The sequence below is a fragment of the Aulostomus chinensis genome, chromosome 2 (assembly GCF_037954235.1).
Source record: "Aulostomus chinensis isolate RoL2024-O1b breed Wild chromosome 2, RoL_Achi_v1.0, whole genome shotgun sequence".
Taxonomy (NCBI): Eukaryota; Metazoa; Chordata; class Actinopteri; order Syngnathiformes; family Aulostomidae; genus Aulostomus; species Aulostomus chinensis.
In genome coordinates, this window is record NC_141321.1 from 19,438,093 (window position 1) to 19,461,707 (window position 23,615).

The 23,615-nt window shown below is 41.0% G+C and overlaps 1 protein-coding gene across 5 annotated transcripts in view; it reads right to left on the bottom strand.

Moving 5' to 3' along the window:
* The window catches only part of dennd5a (DENN/MADD domain containing 5A), a 37,905-nt gene that overhangs the window by 8,566 nt on the left and 5,724 nt on the right, over nt 1-23,615 (bottom strand). Inside the window, exons 2-16 of one of the 5 annotated variants that reach the window (XM_086182951.1) lie at nt 16,527-16,598; nt 15,550-15,659; nt 14,157-14,847; nt 7,778-7,965; nt 6,798-7,109; nt 5,507-5,722; nt 5,105-5,339; nt 4,311-4,400; nt 3,322-3,472; nt 3,119-3,212; nt 2,848-2,952; nt 2,021-2,152; nt 1,434-1,586; nt 1,258-1,345; nt 1,078-1,165 (exon numbers count right to left, since the gene is read on the bottom strand). In XM_086182951.1, coding sequence (XP_086039077.1) covers nt 1,078-1,165; nt 1,258-1,345; nt 1,434-1,586; nt 2,021-2,152; nt 2,848-2,952; nt 3,119-3,212; nt 3,322-3,472; nt 4,311-4,400; nt 5,105-5,339; nt 5,507-5,722; nt 6,798-7,109; nt 7,778-7,965; nt 14,157-14,847; nt 15,550-15,659; nt 16,527-16,598 — 2,725 coding nt within the window. The remainder of the gene's footprint in view (nt 1-1,077; nt 1,166-1,257; nt 1,346-1,433; nt 1,587-2,020; nt 2,153-2,847; nt 2,953-3,118; nt 3,213-3,321; nt 3,473-4,310; nt 4,401-5,104; nt 5,340-5,506; nt 5,723-6,797; nt 7,110-7,777; nt 7,966-14,156; nt 14,848-15,549; nt 15,660-16,526; nt 16,599-23,615) is intronic. The other 4 variants (XM_086182962.1, XM_086182971.1, XM_086182990.1 and 1 more) reach the window with 4 other exon arrangements.

Consider the following 23,615-nt stretch of genomic DNA (forward strand, 5'->3'; position numbering starts at 1 on the left):
ATATCTAACTAAGATGTCACCATCATCTCTAATAAGCTCAGTAATGTATTGTTGTTCATAGTCAGAAACGTCACTAAAACTGGTGTCGAGTATATTAACAATCACAGCATCAGATGATAACATGAGTGGGGAGTGGGGGGGTCTACCTATTGCTGTGTGTGTTCGACCCATACTCAGTTCTCAGCCAGGCTGGCGGGGGGTCTGGTAATTAGGCTGGAAGTAACGTGCTGTCAAACGCACACTCGCTCTGGCTTCTTCATGCAACACCAGCCCCTGACTCTTCAACTCTACTGAGTACAGCAGACACGGTGACAGCGATGCTGCCACACAAACAACCAGTATTGTGGAACTCGGGTGGGCAGTGGAACCTCCTGACAAACAGCTGAATCTGACTCTTCTTTACATTCCTCCAGTACAATTTCTGATTAAGTATTCCAATTGTATCATCCACGTCAAACACCTTGATGGCTTGCACACAAAGAGTACCGTGCATTGCTTTCCTTAATGTCTTGATTACCGGCTGCATGCGTAAAATCTGAATGACTTCACATACAATCCGGAAAGTCCATGTAACTGAAGGATGTTCCACACAGGTCTCAGGTTTTGATTAATGATGACAGTGAGGATAACACCGTGGACACGGGTTCTCTCACAAACCCCACATATAGTCACATTTTTCATGAAAGCAAAAATGTAAGGAAAGTAAATCTTTTTACTTGTGGGAAGACTGTAGCAAGAATACAACTTATAATAAGGGCAGGTTTGTATATAATCTAATTGCTATAACTGATAAATCACAGTGAAACTCAATCACTTGACTTCTTGTTTGGAAATTTCACTAGAGAGACTTCACTTTTTATTTATTTTGTTATCCACGCTGTTCTATTTTTATTCTAACATGCACTTTTTGGAGCAAATGCCATGTCACTCTATTTGTGTACTATTCTACTACCAGAGGGGTGCGGTCTTCCTCTCCTTTATTTATCTCTTTTCTTTGTATTCTCCCTTCACTTTATCTTTTATTACTATAATGACATCAACATTAGTCCCGCCGACATCACAGCCAGGTCTCCTCACCTCATGTCCTGGATCAGGGAGACTTTAAGAGGAGGCATGGCTGATCCACCACCATCAGATTTACGTCTCTCAGAATCATGGATGAGACCTGAGATAGGAAAAGGAGAGTGAGTACTTTCTAGGTGAAAAATCCGAACTGCTTTAATACATTCTGTTGAACCGATGTTGCTTTTACTGTACCTGGAGGTCCCAAACCACCAGGGGTTGCATTCTTCTTCTCTTTGCTCTCCTGGTAGTGCAGCAGGTGGGACCACAAGGCAGATTTACCCTGAAAGAAATAAAAGAAGACGCTAGCTTAACTAAATGTTTAGTTCATTCAGATGTACAGTCACAGCATCCATTTGTTTCTTCCTGACCTGTTTAACTTGCAGCCCGTGGCTCCAGATCCTCTCCAGCAGGTCACACAGGCTCGCTATCAGAGTGTTCTCCTCCACACCGGTGATGCTGACTTCGCCGTGACCCAACTCCACTGCCTCCCGACCCATCTTCTCTACCAGCATACGCTTGGTCTGCAGGGAAACACACATACATTCAAACATATTATCATTACTTTATTACTTTACTTTCTCATTACAGTTCGAAAGCAATAAAAACAAAATTGGGGATTTTTATGTTGTGATGTGTATAATGTGAACTTCATAATGAGTCCTGTTCTGGTGTTTATTTTTGGGCAGTAGAGATTTTGGATCAGTAGGACAAAAAGAGAAAAACTCATTTTGATGAGCATGAAGCCTAAAATTCATTTTTCAATGTTTCCTTGACCATGTTTACACCAAATTCTGCTTTCTGCCTGATGCATCATTTAAAATTTGATTTTGTATTTCCTTTAAATGAGCAGCAAAACAGGACAAAAAAAATCCGAATGATACTCTCATTCTGTTTGTCAACCACAAAAAAAGCAATTACAGCAAACCAACCATGCAGAGAGCGGTGATGAACAAACCTTGTTCCTGCACTCCTTCAGCAATCCCTCAACAAATTTCCAGTTTGTCTGAGCGATGACAGAAGGTGACAGGTTGGACAATTTGGGCTGTCTGATGGTTGTACCCAAGTTTCTGGCTTCCTGGATGTATTTCTGATTAAAGAAAGATGAGAAAAGTTAAGCCCTTGCCCAGGTACCACAAAAATGAAAACAAGAGACTGTCAGAGAAATCCACCCTGTTTAATGGCGAATTAACGCCCCCTAGTGAGGGTTACTACAACATTTGTTACAAGTCTAACAACACACCTGAGCAGACAGGGAATATTAGAATAACTACAAGAGTTTGAACATGGCACCTTTCTCCTTCTTTTTCCTTTTTTAAAGGTCTAACGAGTAATTAACTACAGCACTATTCTTGTGAGAAACACAAGCTTTCATCCCTCAGCATTTATAGTTTCAAATCATCCAAAAGTGATTATTCGACTGGGAAAAACTTGTAAAAACTATTTATAGGAAGGTGTGAACATTTCAAAGCCTGCAGATCTGTGCTTCGCATCATGCTCTTGTACAGTAAAATGGCAAATAATGAATCAAATCAAGATGTTATTTAGTTATTCAGGTAACCAAGTAAGTTATTTGTTGCTATCACTTTCAAACAACTTTGTGTGCATTATTTCAAACTTTTCAGCTGTCACACCCTGGAACATGATACAGCTGACATGACATGGACTCTTACACAAAGCTTAGCAAGTGGGGGAGGAAGTACAAGGAGTTTAACACCACATGGGTGGACAGGTCATGTGATCCCAGTGTGACGGCGAAAGGCCTCACAGAAGAACAACACATACCACATCCACAGTCACCGACTTTAGACAGGGCTTGAAGGACTGCGAGAGCCAGTAGTAGTCAAGAAACAGCAGGAGCTGCAGCTCCGGAAACAAACACTCTACATGCTGAGAGCGTGTGAGCGTGAGTGCAAGACAGGCAGACAAAGAGATGGTGAAAGAGGATGAACAAGGTTACAAAAGCAAAGTCAACATAAAGCAAAGACAGAAAGTGTCATGCAAAATGAACAAAGCTGAGGCAGCGAGTACATGGATGTGTAGGAATTCGAGTCACCTCTCTCTGGTCGTTGTCTAAGTAAAGGTGTTCGGCGTGCTGCTTCTGTCGATCCCGCCTCCTCCACTGGGCAGGAGCGCTCCTCTTAGTCCATCTGGAACACATGACAACATTTAAATAAGCAGCACCAGGAAAAACGATGAAACTGCTCAGGTTGAGCACCAGCAGGCAACAGTTTGACATGGAGGTAATGAAATATTCACTTGTTGCTGGTGGGCCCGGTGGAGAGCACATCAGACTGCAGTCGGGGGAAGAAGCCTTGCTCATAGCGTCCCTGACCTATTTTCATGTCCAGCAGGTGGGGGTGAAGAGCTGTGTGGTCAATCTTGGCCACTCTCATCTCAATGGCCTTTTCTGTGAGGAGATGAGAGGGGATGCATCCATCATGTCCTTTTGTTTGCTTTCACAGGGAAGACCCAATGAAAATACCTCCCAGCATCTGCTATTTTAGTCCAACATTTAGCTCCAAAAGTGTTTGTCATTTATACAAAGAAAACACAAAAATTAAGCACTATTGGGAGTTATTCTGGCCTGAATCATCAAAGTAAACACTTCCATTTCCTGTGACAGGATAAATATGATGAAGAACATCTGCTTTCTCCTTAAATAAACGTGACAACAGAAGAAAGGGGCCATGTTCCAGCCAAACAAAACATTTTATTCCCAACACCCACAGAACCAAAAGAATAAAGACCCAGAACAGAAGGAATTTGACTTGGAAAGAACACGCTCTGTCAGCCATGAATGCAGCTTTAGACAGTGTCTCTGATCATTGATTAAAAATCCACCCATACATGTTAGGTAAGTTTAAAAAATGAAACCAAAAAAAAACAGTAACTAAAGGAGTTCACCCACACTGTCTGAAGCTGTAATTCACAGGTTAAAAAAACAAACAAACAGCAATTTCCAGGAAATATTGATCAAAGATCCCCCTGCATGCTGCAAGTTCAGACGATGAAGTATGATAGCCATAGAACCTTAAGTCTTTAAAAAGATTATTTTCACCATGATTTGGAAAAAAAAACTGGCAAGTGTGCAATGAACAGAGGACCTCACAGAGGAGGAAAAACTAACCTCTAAAGCAGGTAAGAAAGTCCATCTATCCTCTGTGAGTGAACACCCATAATTCATTGCACACACACTCAGACAGCAGCCACCCAGATAAGTTTAAGATATTTAGAGCAAATATTACGGGGGTCAGTCTCGTCATTCTCGGGCGCGATGGCATGAGGTCCAGGAACGACAAAATCGACTTTTTCATATCGCTTTTTAAGCAGGGTGTCTGCAAACACGACAGCAAGAAAAAGTCACAATAAACACAACAGAAGACTTCACCAAGTCTGTCAACAGGACGCATTTAAAAACTCTTTCACCTCCACACTCACCTGGAGTCACATCAAGTCTATATATTATGGTGAACCTATTAATCTTACAATTTGGTTACAAAAAGTTTAATTCAGCATGGCATGTGCTGGTGGATGGAGCTCCAGAGAGCCGATAACTCATAGCATCCAATTTTTCAGCACACATGACAGCAGCCCTTTATATCTATATATTTTTATATATATATATATATTTTTTTTATATATATATATATATATTTATATGTATATATATATATATATATATTTATATATATATATTTTTTATATATATATATATACACAAACACACATATATATATATATACACACACACACACACACACACATATATATATATATACACACACACACACACACATATATATATATACACACACACACACACATATATACACACACACACACACACACACACACACACACACACACACACACACACACACACACATATATATATATATATATATATATATATTTATATATATATATATATATATATATATATATATATATATATATTTTTATATATATATATATCAGGCTCTAACCTTAATGTTCTGAAACTGACATGTTTTTTTCTGAACGTTCCGATCTTGCTTACCTGCCTCTTCGATGTTTGTACATTTCTGGTACATAGATGTACGCAGAGTGGGTGTGCGGACATTCAGCATGCGGATCTTATCCACACGCGTGTCGAACACTCTCAGCGTGTGCTCCTTCTCCTCATCATCATGGCAGAGGATTTTACTATCAATAAAAGAAGCAAACATCTGTGTCTCCAGGAACCGAGACAGAAACGGCAGGTAGGGCTCTGGCTGGTCAGACAGGAAGGAGGCCTGCATGTGCAAGCACACACACACACACACACACACACACATATACACACACACACACACACACACACACACACACACACACACACAAATTAAACGGAACTCATGTTGAATGTCATGTAATGGAATAGTTTATAATGTAATCATAATAATCATCTGCCACACCTCACCTTATCAAAGTTCTGCATCTGGTCTCGATTGGTGAACCAGGACTCCTTGTCTTGACTCGGCTGGATTACAAACACCTCGTAGTCTGCGAACATTTGAGTGAATCTGTTGGCAAAGACCTCGCGCACCTGGATGTTGACCTGGTGCATCTTCAGCTCCTCTTCATCACACTGAAATCGTGTGTCCTTATTGCTGCTGGCATCCTCTCTCACCTCCAGCTGATGTGTACAACAAAAACACGGGACAAATATAGAAAGACAGAAATGAGGAAAGGCCTGCGAGAGAGAGATTAGATACAGACGAGGAGCAGTATCATATGATCCAATCAAAAAGTTATCACAGGCTGATGATGAGAAAAACACTTCTTTTTTTTTAGCATGTCAGTTGGTACAATGAAGAGATGCCACAAATAGGAAGTTAAAACAACAACAAGCAGGCCAGCCGCTGTGCGTGTGATCACATGACGAGACAGTCTCTTATCCCACGCATCCAGAGTTTAGATTAGGAGTATCTGTGAGGCCTGACCTCATAGCTGGAAAACTTAAACACAGACAATGAGTTAATCCCTTCATGGAGAGCCAGTACTAGCCATCAGAGCATAAGCTGATTAGGCTGCACAAACAGAGACGTCCTATAGATAGCAGCTAATTCTTCAATTTATCAGCTTTAGCGTTATTTGAACAAACAACTTTTACTGTGTAAAATATGCCAACTTCATCTGTTGATGCAGCATTTCAGATGTAATTTTGAGTTTATATTTTAAAAGCAGAATGTTTTAAAGGAAACAGTTTGATGACAGGACACTATGAGTATCCATCTGTTCTTTTAATCGGGTGTTTATTTTTCACATCTTTACAATAAATTCATGGTCAGATATTCACATAATAACTGACATCTACAAATGTCATCAAAACAGACAGTCCTACCCATCCACGCCCACTCGTGTCTGGGTTCAGACACGTTCCAACTGCAAACTTTCAAAGCGATTTCTCTTTCAGCCTCTCTCCTTACGTTTCCTCTCATGTCTTTGTTGTTGTGATCAAATAAAGTAATGCCCCACATTTATACATTATGAGCTACTTTTAAGACTAAAAAAACAGAACAATTTTCTACCATCTTCTGTTGAATATATCTGCCTTTAATAAGAGGTGAGGGAGGGGCTCCCCCTTGTGGTTAGTGGTGATCCAATAAACAATAAGAAATATTTTTCTATTTAAGATTGATGTATTATTATTGATCTTGTTGTTACTAAAACATCTGACCTACAGATCAGTGTGTGGGTCTGTTTCCTACCTTCTCCAGACTGACGCCCGTCCTCTTGACCAGTGCCTGCAGTCTGGCGATAGTTTCATTCTCCCTCAGCAGGTAGGAGTTAAGGGGCGAGGCAAGGTTGCCGTTACGCTTGTCAGAGACCATGTCAACTGAACGAAAACATCTGTGCTTGGCCTGGCTGTCACTGGAGTGAAGATTTCCCTCTGGAGACACACCGAAGGACATGAGCACATCTGAGATCTCCTGGATGAACTCTAGTTTGTTGGGAAACTGGGGCAACTCCTCTGGCAGTTCGATGAAGTGGTTATCGATGTCCACAAAACACAAGTTAGCCTGGAGGAGACAAATGAAGACAACAATTTGCTGTAGTGTTTGCAGAAACGAGATAAACTGTCAACTGATTGTTTTATGTAACAGTAAATCTAACAGTAGAGAGAAACAGAGAGAAAGGGACGGAGGGAGAGAGTGAGGGGGGGAGAGAGAGGGAGAGAGCAAGGGAGAGAGAGAGCGAGAGAGAGAGAGAGACCTTAACCCCCCCCCCCCCCCGAACATGGAGAGGTGTGTGGTTAACATTAAAAGCCAAAAAGCTATGATATCTGGAGTAACTGGATCCTCTAAGGGGGCTTCAAAATGCAAACAAAAGAGGAATGAGAAGAGTAAATCTGTCCTCCATTAAGTGCGTCAGCAGTGCAAAGAGCCTGTCTATGCAGAACAACAGTAATGAAACTGCTTGCTGTGACTGTAAATGAGAGCAGTGACACATTTCAAGATTACAAGCGCACTTGTGTACCTGGGAAGCTTAAGCTAAGAAAAGGGAGACCGGTCTGCCTTGAACAGGAAACAACTGTAATCTATGTTAAAAGGCTGATCCAGTGTTTTTCAAGTCGAACAGTGTGGTGGACCCCTTCATGTCCATGACAGCATCATGACATTGTAGCAAGAGAGTAAAGAGGTTAAACATACTACAGAAGGATAACGCTGTGCTTATTGGTGTGTGTTACCTCCTGTGGTAGTTCTAGCTTGGTGCGGTCATCCTGTCCATTGGAGTGGAGGCCCATGAGATATGGCACAGGTGCGTCCAGGAAGTGGAGGAGGGAGGCAGGCAGAATGGGAACGTAGACATGCTGCCACTGGAAGGGGAACATTAAAGCTGTGATGCTCTCTGCTACCGTCATCAGCCTCTGGTAATCTGTTTCAAATACACAGATAAAGAGGCTCGAGTGAGGGGGTGAAACTATCCAACAACAAATGACACCAGTAGTGCACACACTTCAAATATCAGGATTCATTCTCTGGCTTGATTCAGCCCCTAAAGCCTACAGTACCGAGCGAATTAAAGATATAATACATACATAAATCTCTGCATTTCAAAATAGATGGCAATAGCGTATGTGGCGACTACCTCCGATCAGCCCGCTGCTAACTTGAGTGGTGTTAAATAATTTAACAATGTGGCTCCAAATGTTATCATACCAGATGGATCAAACTAATGAACTATAATCGCTGTTTTAAAGCCTTAAGAGTAAAGATAAAGAAGCCCAGAGTATGACGCAACATTCCGCACGACAGCTGAAAATCAGGTTGCCCAAAGTCTCAACTCTTTTTTTATCCTGAAACCTTTTGAGCTGGCTTTTCCTTTCAAACGTGTTTATTTCTCTAAAACAGAGGGTCACTAAACATCATATGAGAGATGTTGTGTAACAGCAAACTCTTTTATTACAGTGCAATTCCTGTTTTGTCTAGTTTATTTCTTTTTTCTGTGGGAGTGGAGCTGGAGCTTTGACAAGCCTTAAAAGAATTAACTGTAATAACAAATGAACCAAATTTTGGGGAGTGGATCCTTTGAATTCCACATCTGTTGACCAGAAATCCTGGGAAAAAATTGCATCTCTGGACCATCTCATTTGGGGATTTAAGACGCTCACAGACAGTTACCTGGCTTTCTCCTGGACATCAGGAAAGTATTGCTGATTCTGATTCCATTTATGTATTTTAATCTGCAAAAGTGAATTACAGAATATTGGAAGAAGCTAAATCGTTTGTTTTTTTTGAAACGCTTAAAGTGGATTTTGCGTTTTTCTCCTAAAGAGATGATGCTGATTTGTAGGAGACGGAAATATCTTTTTCAATAAATTAAGAAGAACATCCACTCACGCAGAGATTTGAGCCTGAGTTGAGGATGACTTGATGCTGTGTAGCACGTGAAATGAGGACAAAAACCAGAGCTGAAAGCAATCACTGTCCAATGTGCTTATTAAAAGTGGTAACCTTAGATAATCCTTGAGGAATCATCTAGTGTATCTAATGATGATTGCAACTGTGAACATCAGCTGATGGATACACTTTTAATAAGATTTTATATGAAGGGAATGAATGAGGAAATGAAACCATACGTAAAATATCCACATAGCTCCCAACAGACCAACTCTCTCAAGAGCAGTAGCAAGCTCACAGACAATTTGGTGTAGAGTCGAGATACATTTGAAAGAGAACCCCGATACAAGTCTCTAAACGGGGTTTCAGCTGGCTCTCTGTCTAATGTGAGATTCCTTTTTCACGACATCACACAGCCAACTTTCCTTCATATTCATGGTTTCACACTTGAGTCAACTGGTAAACATGCAAATATGCGTCCTGCCCTCCTCATCTGCGTTCCTGCTCTATCCTGTTGACACCTACAGTACATTCAGCAGCTGCTCTGCCTCTCCTATTATGGTGCCAAAATAAAAACGCTTCCTTCATTTGGTCATGTGCTGCTCCACGAGAAGAGAGTATTAACAACCCCCCACCCCCACCCCCCAACCCCAAATTCCTCTCCCAGGATACGGACAAGAATACCAACATCTCCTCTTCAAACATGCCACAATGACAAGAAACCAAGTCTGAGCACGAAACAGTCACTGTTCCTGGTATGAATGCACCAAATATTACTGTGAAGCACCGTTATCTGCATCAGGTACAACTACAGAAACAATTTAAAAATGATTTGGAATTCTGCTTATCCACACTGAGAGTTAGCAGCAGTGATACTTCCCCGCCAGGATCAGGACGGAGCGGTTATGTGATACATAAACTTGGTCTGAGCCAGAAAGCTCCGACTACCACCAAAACCCGCTGCGCCCATCACTCACACAATAACATACAACTATGGCCACCTAGCCTCCAGAAAAAGGCTCCAGGGTCACACTGGTGCTGAGGTATGTTTTGGTTTGCGTTTTGCTTTTTTTTGGTTTGGGTTTTCTTCATTGATCTTAACGTGACATTAGCAGAAGAGAGCTGTAAGGTGTGTAGTAAGTAACCCCCACCCGCTCCTCAGCTACTGTCTGGTCCTTGCTGCTAAAGATTGGGGACCTCAGCTCTAAATAGCTTTCAGACATCTGTATCGCTTTCATCAAAGATGGATTAACACTTCTGCAGAAATTTCATTGCTTCTTTATTGCACTTCCAGTGTCATAAAGAGCTGCCATTAACTTGAATAGCCTCACTTCATCTGTCTCCACTAGTTTTCCTCTAGGTTTTTATTGTAATTTGCGCCATCATCATTCATGTCAAAAACTTCAGTTCGCAATGCCTGGAGATCACATACGGATTCTCATTAGTGCCTGAGCTTATCCAACAAACGTGCCGGCCAGTTTGTGCAGTTGCCATTTTAAACTACATAACCTAACTGGTACTGCAGCCCGTACAACAAGTAGTCCTCTGACTGAGGTGAAAATGGAGATGTGGTGGGGAGTATGTAAAAGGGTTTTGGCTCAAAAAGAATGAACAGGCAGCCAAATAATCTTTTATTCAGCTGATAAAAGAGGGTGGGAAGATGAATACAATTGCCTAAAATCCAAAAAGAATAGGGGACATGTGAGAAAAACATATAGCTAAAATATCTGTGAATGGTTAAATCAGGGGTCCCCAAACTTTTTTCTACGAGGGCCACATAACTTTCCCCTTCTCTGATGGGGGGCCGGGGTCAGTTTGTACAAGAAAACAGAAAAAGTGTAACGATCGCAGGGGTGCCTAAACGTAAACATGTATTGTTTTCCAGAAAGCCACACAACCAAATAACCGTCTCTGGGTTCTTCACAGAAAAAAAGTCAGGAAATCTATAATGACACTACCAAATAACCCTCTCTGGGTTCGGGTCTAGGATTTTTTTTCTGGGGGTTGCCAGATAGGGGCACAGACTGCAGAAGGGTGGAATAGAATGTCACGCTCTCTGCGTGTATGAAATAGTTACTAACTGACTGTGTGTTCACACCAAACGGCAATGTGAATTTTCGCATCGCTTTATTCGCAAATATAAACATATTGATCCAGCGATCAAATTCGCACTGATAAAGTGACGTGAAAATTCGCGTTGCGTTTAGTGTGAACATTAGGGCTGCAACTAACGACTATTTTAATAGTCGACTAGTCACCGACTATTGAAACGATTAGTCGACTCATCGGATAATTATTAATTTTTTCTTAAATTCAGCATGAAGTTAATTTAATTATGTGGCAAATGATAATAAACAAGAAAGATGGGTACAATGAAAAATACATCTTTTATTGACCATTCATGAATTTAAAATACGTTTGTCAGGCACAGTCTGGCATAACGCTAGAGCTCTCTTTTATAGCGAAAATACGCTTATATGTACAATGTATATGTATGTATGTCATAAAAACCGTATTGGCTTGAATGTTACTTGAATCTCACCAAGGCGAGTCAGACTCCGTTTCGTTCAACTGCCCGACGGGCTTCTTTAAATGTTCCTGCATCCCCGCCATGACACGCACGGTCTGCTTTGCAACCTTTGCAAGTAGTCTTTTTATTCGCTGTATCCAGGCTCAAATGTTCCCAAACTTTAGAAGTTTTGGTACGCATACCTGATGTTGACGCTGCGTTCCTGTATGTTACCGCTCAGAGACAGAGATGCTATTGCGCATGAGCGACTCTCGGCAGAGATTATAATCAAGTGAGATGCCTCACTCTGTTGGAAAAACACGTGTGGTGACAATAGTCAACAATGGAACTTATTGTCGACTATTTCTATTATCGATTTTTGTTTCGTTGCAGCCTTAGTGAACACACCTTAATAGGTAATAATGAAAATAGTTCATAGCTAGTTATCAATTTTATTATCAAATACAAATACACATATGGAAAAAAAATCAAAATGCGTCTCTGGTATTGTTCAGGGGGCCGGGCCAAATGTGGAGGCGGGCCGTATCCGGCCCACAAGCAGGCCGTAGTTTGGGGACCACTGGGTTAAATGCTTCAAATCTTTCTTTTCAATTTTAATTGGGATCAAGCAACTCAGTGGCTCACGTGGCTCAAGATTGTGTAACTTCCTCAGCTATAACATCTCTCCTCCACATCCTGATCTCTCCCAGTCCCTCCCGTCACTCTCTACCACACAGACAAAAAGCAGAAATTGTCCATGAAACAATGCTAATGTGGCTTTAATTGCAGCATGTCACATTGGCTAGCACATGAGTTGACACATGAAGAGCTTCCCCCCTCAAAGGATCAGAAAAGCATCTCATTTTCACAGGAGGGATGATAAGAAGCATTTCTAAATCAATTATGTTTTTGTTCTATTTTTAGCACAAAAAAAAAAGGTTGTCTAGTTATTTTCACAGCATGCATGGCCTTTCACCCTTACAATCCCTCGTTTCTTCTCAGTGGAAGATTGCCAGAGCACACCCTTCACACGTCCTGCAGTGATGAGTCTCATGGGGGGGTGGGAAACAGAAATGATGTCACCGCCAACCAATAATAATCACCCTGCATCACTGCTATCCTCCCAGTCTCCAGGTTGCCTAGCAACACCACAGCTTCCCCCCCCTTAAGTGCTTCTCCCCCAGCCCCTGGCGTTTTGTAAACCCTGAGCCTCTCTCTTGTAATGGATCCAAACACCACACCAGACCCAGCAGCTTTAAAACACACACGCACACGCACACACACACACACACACACACATACACACACACACACACACAATAACAAACAATGCAACCTCTTCTGCAAAGAAAACACTGAAAGGGACTGAGCTCTCTGCAAGAGTTTGAGAATCATTCAAACTACATAAATTATCCTAAAACTAATATCATATTTAACAGGAGGGAAAGCTTGGGAAAACTCCCCACTGAAAAATATGTTCAATTTAGAAACCTAAATACACACACATGCAGAAGACCATATATAGCAACACATAGAAACCTCTCACAGACCAACAGGATGTGAATCTGGCAGTCGGAGCTGCTCCTGATGAGGGGGCCAACATTTACACAAGCTGGTACTCACTCACACTGCATCACTTTAATGGAAACACTCAACAGCTTACGTAATCTCCTAGGTAATAGTTCTAACATGCATTTCATCTCAAATGTGTAGCCTCAGGTTGTAGTTCTTGTCCCTATGAAACAACCTCCCTGAGGCACTTGTTACCCATTTTGAATGCGACCATTGCGTTCTGAACCACAACAAATACGGATGCAACAACCAACACACAGACAAAACTCGAAAATAGTCCAAATATTAAAATGCACAGTTGTAGCCGAGGTGGGCAATTTAACATAAAATAACATTAAGTTTAAGCAAAAAATAAATACTTGTTTAAAATCCCAGAGTGAGAAGAAGTGGTAATAACATAAATGGGAAATTTCAGGGTTTATGATAACATTTAAAATAAAAAAAACTCCTAACCCTGGCCATACCCAGCAACCGCTGCTCAAGGGTTAAATTTATTTTCATTTCACACACTGTGTGATTTTTTTTTGGGGGGGGGGGTGTATTTTGATTTTGGAAGAAGTAGAGGCTGCAGAGAAGTGATGATCTAATTCAGTGGAGCTCAGCAATTTTGGTTTTGGCCCCTGAAGAGTCAAGTATGTTTTGGTGTTTTCTGCTCAAAGCATTAAGTATCACTTGAACTTAAAAGGCTGATTTTATTCAGAAACTGTTCCTGATAAATACTTCGGTACAAAGATACTCACTGACAACACAAACACTATCTCCCAAGTGTTATTTTCAAAATGGTAAACATTGCTTTTAATCGTAATCTTCATCTGTACGTCACAGCCAAGACCCCAGACAACATCTGGTATACTTGTCTACCAGCTCCAGCTGCTACAGCAGATTCTCTAGAGACTCGACTGATGACCTCACTATGGCATGTCCACATTTTCAATTCCCAGAAAACAGCTGTTAATGATAATTCTGGATTTTTCCCATGCTCTCCAACTCAAGGCGCTCATGAAATTAAATGCTGCAAACATGGTACTACAGGCCTGACCTTTTGCCAGTTGCTTTTTAAAGTCTGGGTATAAAGGGTGCAAACTAGCTTGTAATTTAGGATCAGAGATTGCTTTGAGGAGGACTGAAGCAGATCAGCTACTTACGTTGTGAGTAGAGCAGGATCTGCATCTCGAGCAGGGCACAGGTGAACAGCTGAAGAACATTCTCCACCCCCAGAAGATTAAACATTTCACTGATGGCAAAGTCAAAGAGTGGCAGCTCCGATGTGCTCGGCCTCTGGCATACAACAGGCCCATAGACGCCTGAGAACTTGAGGGAACGGCCGGAGGGTGGCAGGGGGACCTCATAGAGGATGTTGTAGATGTAGCTCTCCAGGGGGAGGGGAGGGGGTTGGGGGGATGTGACGGCCTGGTGAAGCTGCTGCAGCACCTTCCTGCAGGCCTGGGCAAAGGCCATGGGTGTTATGAGGCAGATGCACTTTGACACATACAGCGTGTCCCTACTGATGTCATATGAGTTGAATCGCTGCAAACGGGAGATGGCGGGTGCAGCGTGGAGTATGGGACGAGGCTGCGAGTGTTGGTGCGAGTTTCGCTGCTCCTCAGGTCCGTGCGGGGAGGTGGGAGTGTGCAAGATATCGTACTGCTCTGCATTGTGCATGTGGTAAAGAGTCTGCATGGCACTGCAGATCTGTTTACTGGTCACCTCCTCAAAGAAGGTGAGGGCAAAGCCGTAGGTGCGAGAACCGTCCTCTCTGGTGATGATAAAGGAGTGAAACTGAGGTTCCCGAGAGTCAACCTGCGTCCTGAAGGACAAACCCTTCGGCATGCAGAGCTGTGAGAGAATGGAGGACGAAGAACATCAGAATGCGTCAGAAGCAGATTTTAAGTGGAAATATTTATAATTTAAAGGAATAGTTTACAGAAAGAGACATTTTGTTTGTATCTATGTGAGTCTTAGATGAGAAAAAGTACCAGGCTGAAGTTGAGGGAGATGAGCCCCGATTGCAGACCAGATGGCCTGGTCTGACAAGTTCTAAACGATGCCTATGTGGACCTTCCATTTTAAGTGAAGTTTTAGAGGGAGTTAAAACCAGTTTATCTTCTATGTAGGGTGGCCTGCGTGCATTGATGGGCACCTTCCCAGAAGCATAACTACATGTGGTGGCAATGCAGAGAGCAACCGCTGTCTTTCGCTCTTCCACAAGTTCATTTCCACACCTCTCTTCCTTTTGACAGATGTCTTGGTCTTCTTCTCAGGTATTTCAGTGATTGAGCATTAAGTACTTCTAGGACCAATCTCATGTCCCAAACTGGGAGACATGAGATTGATCCTATTTTCATGTATAATTTACAGATTTCCCAAAAGCTGAATTAATAATTCTATGACAACTTGTCAAAAATGTATTTGATGGTACCAGGTAGCTTTAATATGAGTTGACTGCATTACAAAAATATTAAATACTAATACAATTTTTGCTATAATGATACATGATGATGATGATACAAAACAACAGAGGAAAATAGAAAATCATACCATCCCAACTGCATCCTGGTCAAATGGATTCCACTCGACATTGTCAGGATAATGTGCTAGAACTTTGGATTTAAAGGTTCTCCTCAGTGGACTCTGCTCAAAATTCTCACCTGAAAATACAATAAAAAATAAAAATAAAAAAAAACAGGGAGGGAGAAACAAGGAGGAGAGAAACAGTCAGCAGGACACTTCGGATGGAGGTAGAGGAGCACAGGAAGAGTGAGATCAGAGGGTACGACCCCAGAGCAAGGAGCAAGTCAGCAAATTTGCCTTGAGAAGACGACTGTATTGCATCATGTAAAGCTGCCATTTGCATCCCCAGCTAGAAAATAAACAGGCTGATAATTTATGCAACCATAACTAATACTTCAGAATTATACTGAATAATCAGAGAAAAAAAGATTACCTTAATAAACAAGCCAAAAGCCAGATGTAATGATCATAATGCTTTCTGACAGCTTTAATGGCAATACAAAGAAACACATAAAATAATCAATCAGAGGAAGCACATATTAAGTTGATTTGAACCCAGAATGAAGCAGAAGTGATGCACACACCAAGGCAGTACTGAAAAGTTCATTCAGAGTGTAGGGGAAGAGTAAACATTGACCAAGCAATACCAGCGCAGGCAGCACTGGATTTGTGTGTGTGTGTGTGTGTGTGTGTGTGTGTGTGTGTGTGTGTGCGCGCGAGAAACAGAAGCAGTGATTGTCAAACATCAGCTCAATGTTCAGCTGCTGCTGAGGGATGTGAGGGACAGGGAGGAAGGGAGAGACCAGGAGAGAAATCAAGAGTGTGCAAAACAGAAAGGGCGAGTCCCCTGCACCTTTGCAGGACGTAACTAAAAACTTGGAATTTGACATAACAAAAGAGGGCTGTTGAGGAATTTCATAACAAGTGCCAGGTTAAAGGTTGAAGGGTTAAAGCTGAGCACAGGTTAAAAGGGGGAGGAGTGTGTGTGGTGGTGGGAGGGTTACCTTCGTTTGCCCTCGCCAATTTTCCTCTGGCCCCATCTCTGAATTTAGTAGCCTCTATATACTGGCATAAAGCTACACAACAAATACAAAAAATATATCATTAACAACCTGGTTCTGGATGGGTAGCACATCACTTCTCAAGTTGAGACAGCTTCTGCTCTCAAAGCTGTCCTCTGGGAGCAAGTTGCCCACACACCCAGGACATCAGGTTTCTGTCAGGTGGGTATGCAAATCAACACAGCTGGTGGGGTTATGACACAAGGACACAGGAACTTTGTGTGCTGTAGTTTCTTCTTCTTCTGCAGTTCGCGCAAATGAAACAAGCTCTGATGAGAATCGTATTCTCATCAGAGACACACAGGAAATGAATCACTTTGTGTAGGAGCCAAGTAGCAATATTTTACTTGCCTGGTGTTAAATTTGCTATTCAAAATAAACAGCTGTAAATTTCTAATATTGATTAAAAAAAAAAGTTAATCTGGAACACAATTAAAGATACATATAAATCACATGATAAATTAGGAATAATTAGATGGCGCACTTATGATCCTGACTTCAAACCTAATAAACTGGAGCTTAAGATTTAAAAGCTGGAAAGCCAAAGGAATAAGAACATTCAATTCAATAATGGATTAGGGACAGTGGATTAGGGAAAAGGTTCCCAAACTCTGCAAAGAGAACACGCTCTAGAAAAGCAAGATTTTTTTTAAGGTACTTGCAAGTAAATCTCTATAGAGATTTTACATGCTTATTCATCAGAACGAACCAAAGGTAGCATATCTAGACTGTACAAGGGCTTCATGATGAAAAAAAAAAACACTCTACAGACTATATTAAAGACAACTGGAAGACTGAAGGCAATCTTGAAATCTCAGAGGAGGAATGGTACAGTGAATGTGAATTTTAGTGGAAATGCACCAACTCACATGCATAGAGTTTGCATGGAAGAGTCTAATTAAATTCTTTGTAACCTCTAAACAGAAAGCTTGTTTTACAGGAGAGGACGCAAAGTGCTGGAGGATGTGTGGGAACCAGGACGCTAATCACTGGCATATATTCTGGGACTGACCACATTTCTGGTCAAAGATGCACAAAATATTAGAAACCATCTTTCATAAGAAAATACTATACAATTTCAAAACTTATACTCTCAGAGAAATTAACTCTCACAGGACATTTCAATACCTATTCAGATATCATGTGGAAAGAAAACCATGACCAGACACTGGTTGCATCCTGAGCCCCTACAATCGAGGAATGGTTTGCTATTGTGAAAGAAATACATGTAATGGAAATGATGACTTTATCTCTTTGTTTGGAAATGGATGCATTTCAAAGTCCTGGTCAAAATGGCTCTTTTATGTACAAAGGTCATAGCAACATTAGAGAAATTTGCTTTGTTTAGTCTGTTTTCCTACATGATTGTTATTCTTGTTATCTTTATTTTTTTCCTTACATGGACAAAAACAAAAATATACACTTTGTACCCTACTGCTAACTCGCAGCGACTGAAACTATGCAAAGTAATGTCATGCCCTCGTTCCTAAAACCACAACTAAAAGGTCACTCTGTAGAGGGCATATCTCTTCTGAGGCCAATATTATACAAAATTAAAGAAATAATGATTGGTAATAAACAGAATGGTGCATCTTCCATTCCTCCTATGAGCTCTCTACATCTGTCCTGCACAATATAACTTAGGCAAAAACTCTGCAGTGCTGCTTTCAGCCACTAGAGGCTCGCCCCAAATTCTCAATGATAACATGAAAATATTCATGATTGAATCACAAAAGAAGAAGAAGAAGAAGAAGAGGACATGTAAGGAGGAAGCTAATAGCAGGAGCAAACATGACCCTCACCTACTGTATGTCCCTTGGTAAACTAGCAAGCTGTTACTGACTGCATTATTTGCACATACACAACTGCTGTGGGTCTACAGTACATGGATGGTCTTGGTGATGAGTAACAATCACACGCATGAGGAATGTCACAGTAGAACAAACAGTTTTGTTTCACTTCATATTATGTTAAAATAGTGTAATACTCCACACATTCTCAAATCAGCAGCTCATAGTGGGCACCTGTATCGTACTACTGGCTGCTCAGCAAAACAAAAAAATGCTGCTTTAAAGAGATCTGCCAAAAAATTTAAAGTCTTTTTTCTTTATTCCATCTTACATCCTTCCTCTAAATTTTGTAAGAAATTAAATTAATCACTTTTATCCCTGGCTGCACGGTGGTGCAGTGGTCAGCACTGTTGCATCACAGCAAGAAGGTTCCAGGTTCAAGCCCCAGCTCCAGCACGGGATCTTTCTGTGTGGAGTCTCCATGTTCTCCCTGTTCCTGTGTGGGTTCTCTCTGGTACTCCAGCTTCCTCCCACAGTCCAAAGACATCAAGAGAGGACAAGGCTGATTGATACTTTAAAATGACCGTAGGTGTGACTGTGAGTGTGAATGGTTGTCTGTCTCTATGTGTTGGTCCTGTGATGGACTGGTGACCTGTCCAGGGTGAACCCCGCCTCTTGCCCAAAGGCTGCTGGGATAGGCTCCAGCCCCGCAACCCTTAACAAGAGGTAGAAAATGGATGGATGGGACTTTAATCCCTTTGTGCTGGAGCCAAGTACTTCATTACCCAATAACTAGGGCAGACTAATTTTATCGGTAATATACGTCTATTTATGGACATCTAATAGACGTCTATTTATGGACGTCTATTTATAGACAATAATTGATCATAATAATTTAAATAACCACTAATATACGTGTATATATTATTATTCATCTTCCCGTCCATTGAATGTGGGCCACTTGCTCTTCCTTACGTTCTCCGTATCAGTAGCTCTGTGTAGCGGCCGTTTCCTTGGCTCACCGATGTTAGCTTGCTACTTTAGCTCGTTGTGGTAACTGCCGCAGTTCCCGCTTGCATTACACATGTACTCCTTGCAAACTCTCTTATCCGTCGTAGCCTGGGCCCATAACCTGCTGGAAGGCTCTATTCTCCTGCAGCAGAGATGGATAACTCTCGTTTGACAAGAGTCGTACTAATCACTCCCACTCGAGCTCTCTGGACAACAACACCCGTCTTTTCTTCTTCGCTCGTCAAGGCAAACAACAAACTCAACAGTGACACCCCTGGTGGGATCCAAGTGGTAACTACAACAAACTGAAAACAGTACAGAAGCACAGTCATACACATAACATGTCCTACCTTAACGTAGACATTTAAATAACCGCTAATATATGTGTATTTATGGATGTCTAATGGACGTCCAATAGACATCTATTTATGGACGTCCAATAGATGTCTATTTATGGACGTCCAATAGACATCTATTTATGGACGTACAATAGACGTCTATTTATGAACGTCCAATAGACGTCTATTTATGGACAATAATTGATATAATAGTACTATAAATAACCGCTAATATACGTGTATGTATTATTTACTTTATTCGTCAGGATTTGACAATAAACACCGACTTAAAGGCGCATGGTGGAGCCCCGCTATGCTATTGTCACCTGCGAATTGAATTATTGGCTGCCATGGTTTATTCTTAGTTAACCTGGTGGCTAGACTGGCTAGTGGCTACCTCATATGTTCAGTATCAAGCTAGAAAAGCTGCCAAAGAAGGCCACTTGCTGCACTTAACTCTCCATTGTTCACTTTACTTTTCAAAAGCTTGCAAGCTACAATTTGCACTCAGTTTCAATAAATGAAACTAATTTTCTCACCACATCTTTGATTCATTTTGTCCAGCATTAACAAGCTGCCAGTCAGAGCCATATGTTGTGTAATTGATGCTTTCAGTTCAATTAATTCAAGCCAAGTCAATGGAACACTCACAAGATGTCACCAAATCACTTTGTCCCTTTAAATTCTTTCATAAAAGGATGTAAGTGTATCGCATTGTATTGTGAGCCAAATATTTTGTATCGTATTGTATCGCGAGATTAGTGTATCGCTACAGCCCTACCAATAACCTATCCATGTGTCAGACAGCTACCCTGGATGACATGTTCCCTCATTGATATGAAGAACAAAAAGTTGTTTATATGAAGTTCAATCACACACACCATCCTGCTGCCGTAAATACCCACTAGCTCAGTCAGCACACTAAATGTAGATTAATCTGTGACTGAAAATAGCCCACAACTGATGAACTTGAATTCCTGCGGCTGAGATCTACAGTGACGGCTGTTGTGGGAATCTGTTTAATGTTTTAAATAAATGAAGCCACTGAGTTGTGTTGTGTTGTGTCAGGAATAAATTCCACTAATTAAAAACCACCACTAAATATACATAAGTATTTACAAATAAATGGTACTACATTTCAAACAATTGTAAAATTTTGTCCTTATGATTTCAAACTAAAGCCATTTTTTTAAGTTGTGGCAAATTGTCCAAATATGAATAACTATCCGCTAGGCAGTCATGGGTTTGACCACAATGGCACTTCCTGTGTCACTGACTGGCCCATGGGCTGAGAGTGGTTACATAAGTTTTTATATAAAGAAATAAATAACTTGAAGATGCCAGGCAATGCTTTTAACGGACGTCTCTAGTTGCAATATATCCACACAAAAAAATTGTAGCTACATTTCTTGAAAATCTGTACTGTGTATAGCATCATGAAAAAAAAGACTTTGTTTAAGATTATCTACTTATAGTTGCTGAATTTTCACTTACTGTATGGACCACGTAGTTCGAGTTACAGATTATCCAGTTACATTCAGCATGCCTCAGGGTGACACATGCAGACAAAAATGATGATGACTCATTCAAGTCACCCCTGCTCAATATATTAACTCTCTTGTGATTGTTTGAAACTGTATATATTAGATTTTTGAAAGCGTTCATACTGAGTTCTAGATGGAACTTGAAGGTTTTGATTTCTCGGACCAGCAGTTTAACATCTTCTGACCACAAGAAGTCTTTCTACATCCCCTTAATTCTCCCGTCTTATCTCTCTCCAGGCCAGCAATCAATGAGATGTTGAGAAGCGACAGGAGGGGTTGAGTTGAACAACAAACAAGCTCATTAAACTCTAAAGTGAAAGGAACTCTGTCAAGGGAATACAAATCTTGAGGATTAAGGGGCTTAATCTGTTGGATACTTTCATATCCAAACTGCCTCAGGGAAGAAACTATGCCAGGAAGGAAACCTCAAGATTATGAAAACATCACCACTCAAATATGTCAGTTCGAAAGATTATTTTCAGTAGGGATGAAGAAAATCAAATAGTTCCTTTATTTTGGCATGTTTATACCACAATGATGAGCCACTTAACAATCAAATGTGGCTTTAGCTTCAAGTGTATAGATAAAATGACAAACCCACCTCCATTGTTCCTATGAATGTTTTTCTAACTTTAAATTGGAAACGGAAATGAAACACAATGTGAGTGACGCTGTTTGTAAACCTCGTCAAGCGAAAGTCATGAATTGCAGTAATGCAGCAAACAGGAAGCATCTGGCTTGAGACCAACTGGAGCGGAACCAGATTAGAGGCAACATGTTGCTTTACTTGACCAACAGTCACAGTTAATTGTTCTTTAAAGGTCCCCAGCATTGATTATATCATGAATGTTCAATTTGAAACATGAATCACAAGCAAATTTGCACTGCCTGCCTGCATAAATCTTTGTTTCCCTAAACAATTAAGCACATATACATTTACTAAATGAAAAGCATAACTTGGAAAACATGCACTTTAACTGTCGCTCAATTTGACAAGTCCTTTGTTTCCCTGAACAATCATCCATTATATGCAAAAGACATCTTATGTGTGGTGTATAGAGGGTGACTTTACCAAAGCTTATAATTAAACCAGAGTTACTGCCTTACATTTGTCTGCATCTGCCAACCAGTCCACTTACAGTTTACTTCCATGTCTGGTCAGACACATATACAACAGTACACTGCATGAAAAAAAATTTTTTTTAAGTCTTTCTTTGTTTTTATCATTTTTCCCTCAAGATATAACAGTGATGCCACTATATAATAGCCAGAAAAGATTTACAATAATATCGCAGTTTCAAGTTAGAAATTTGTATGAAGTTCTGCCATAATTAGCCTGTATACTGGTACAGTAGGAACAAAAGTATTATTTTTGCAGTCAGAGTGACTCTCTTCTCCTGCTATAACTGAAGCTATCATGGCATCCATGCTAGCTGAACAATCAGTTTCACTGTCGTCACACCTACACCACAGCCATATCTCCTCAGAGGAAGCTGACTGGACAAAACCACTTGAGGCTCAAATTCAAGTTGTTACTGATATAATACAAAAGAAACTCTACAAAGGCTTGTATTGTAAAGCGTGGCCTAATGTCAGTAGTGTTAATAAGTCTTTTTAACAATGCTGCTCAGCCTTTCATAATTGGAACCTAACTGCCTCACCTGGGACAGAACCTCAATGAGCATCTACAAACTCCCACAATAAAATGCAAGTATCTTCCTGATTCTCTAAGAAAAGGACAGCAGTCATGCTGATGATGCTGGTGCTGCTGCTGCTGATGATGATGATGAGAGCATTGACCGGTAGCAGTGGGCATCACCAAGTTCTCCCTCCACACACCATTTCCCTCATCTTTAAAGCCAGGGACCACCCACAGCCCTCCTGTGTTCTAACGCCCTCCCACATGCTCACGGCCCAATCAGCTGAGACATGAGGGCACGTACCTCTCTGACTGACTGCAGCATCACATTCATTCATGACTTGACTTGACCATCCACACCAGAACCTGGCACAGACTCTACTAACACAGCAAAAACATCAACACTTACTCACCCAGAGCATGCAGCAGTGACAGAATGACAGCTCACTCTTCCGTTTTGGTTTAATTAAAAGAGCTAACATTTCACTTCTTACAGAATAGAAAAAGATAATAAAACAAAGTTTTTCACTGAAAGCTAACAGCATTATCACACAAGATGCAAATATAGTTCTTTCAAGGAAGCTTTCTGGTTGATAGAGGCAGAAAAATGTGATATAAGGTGTCAAGGACTCACTTTAATGGAACTGGACCTGTTGCAAACACATACTTCACCTCACCTCATATACGAGACACCGAATCTAGAGTTTCTA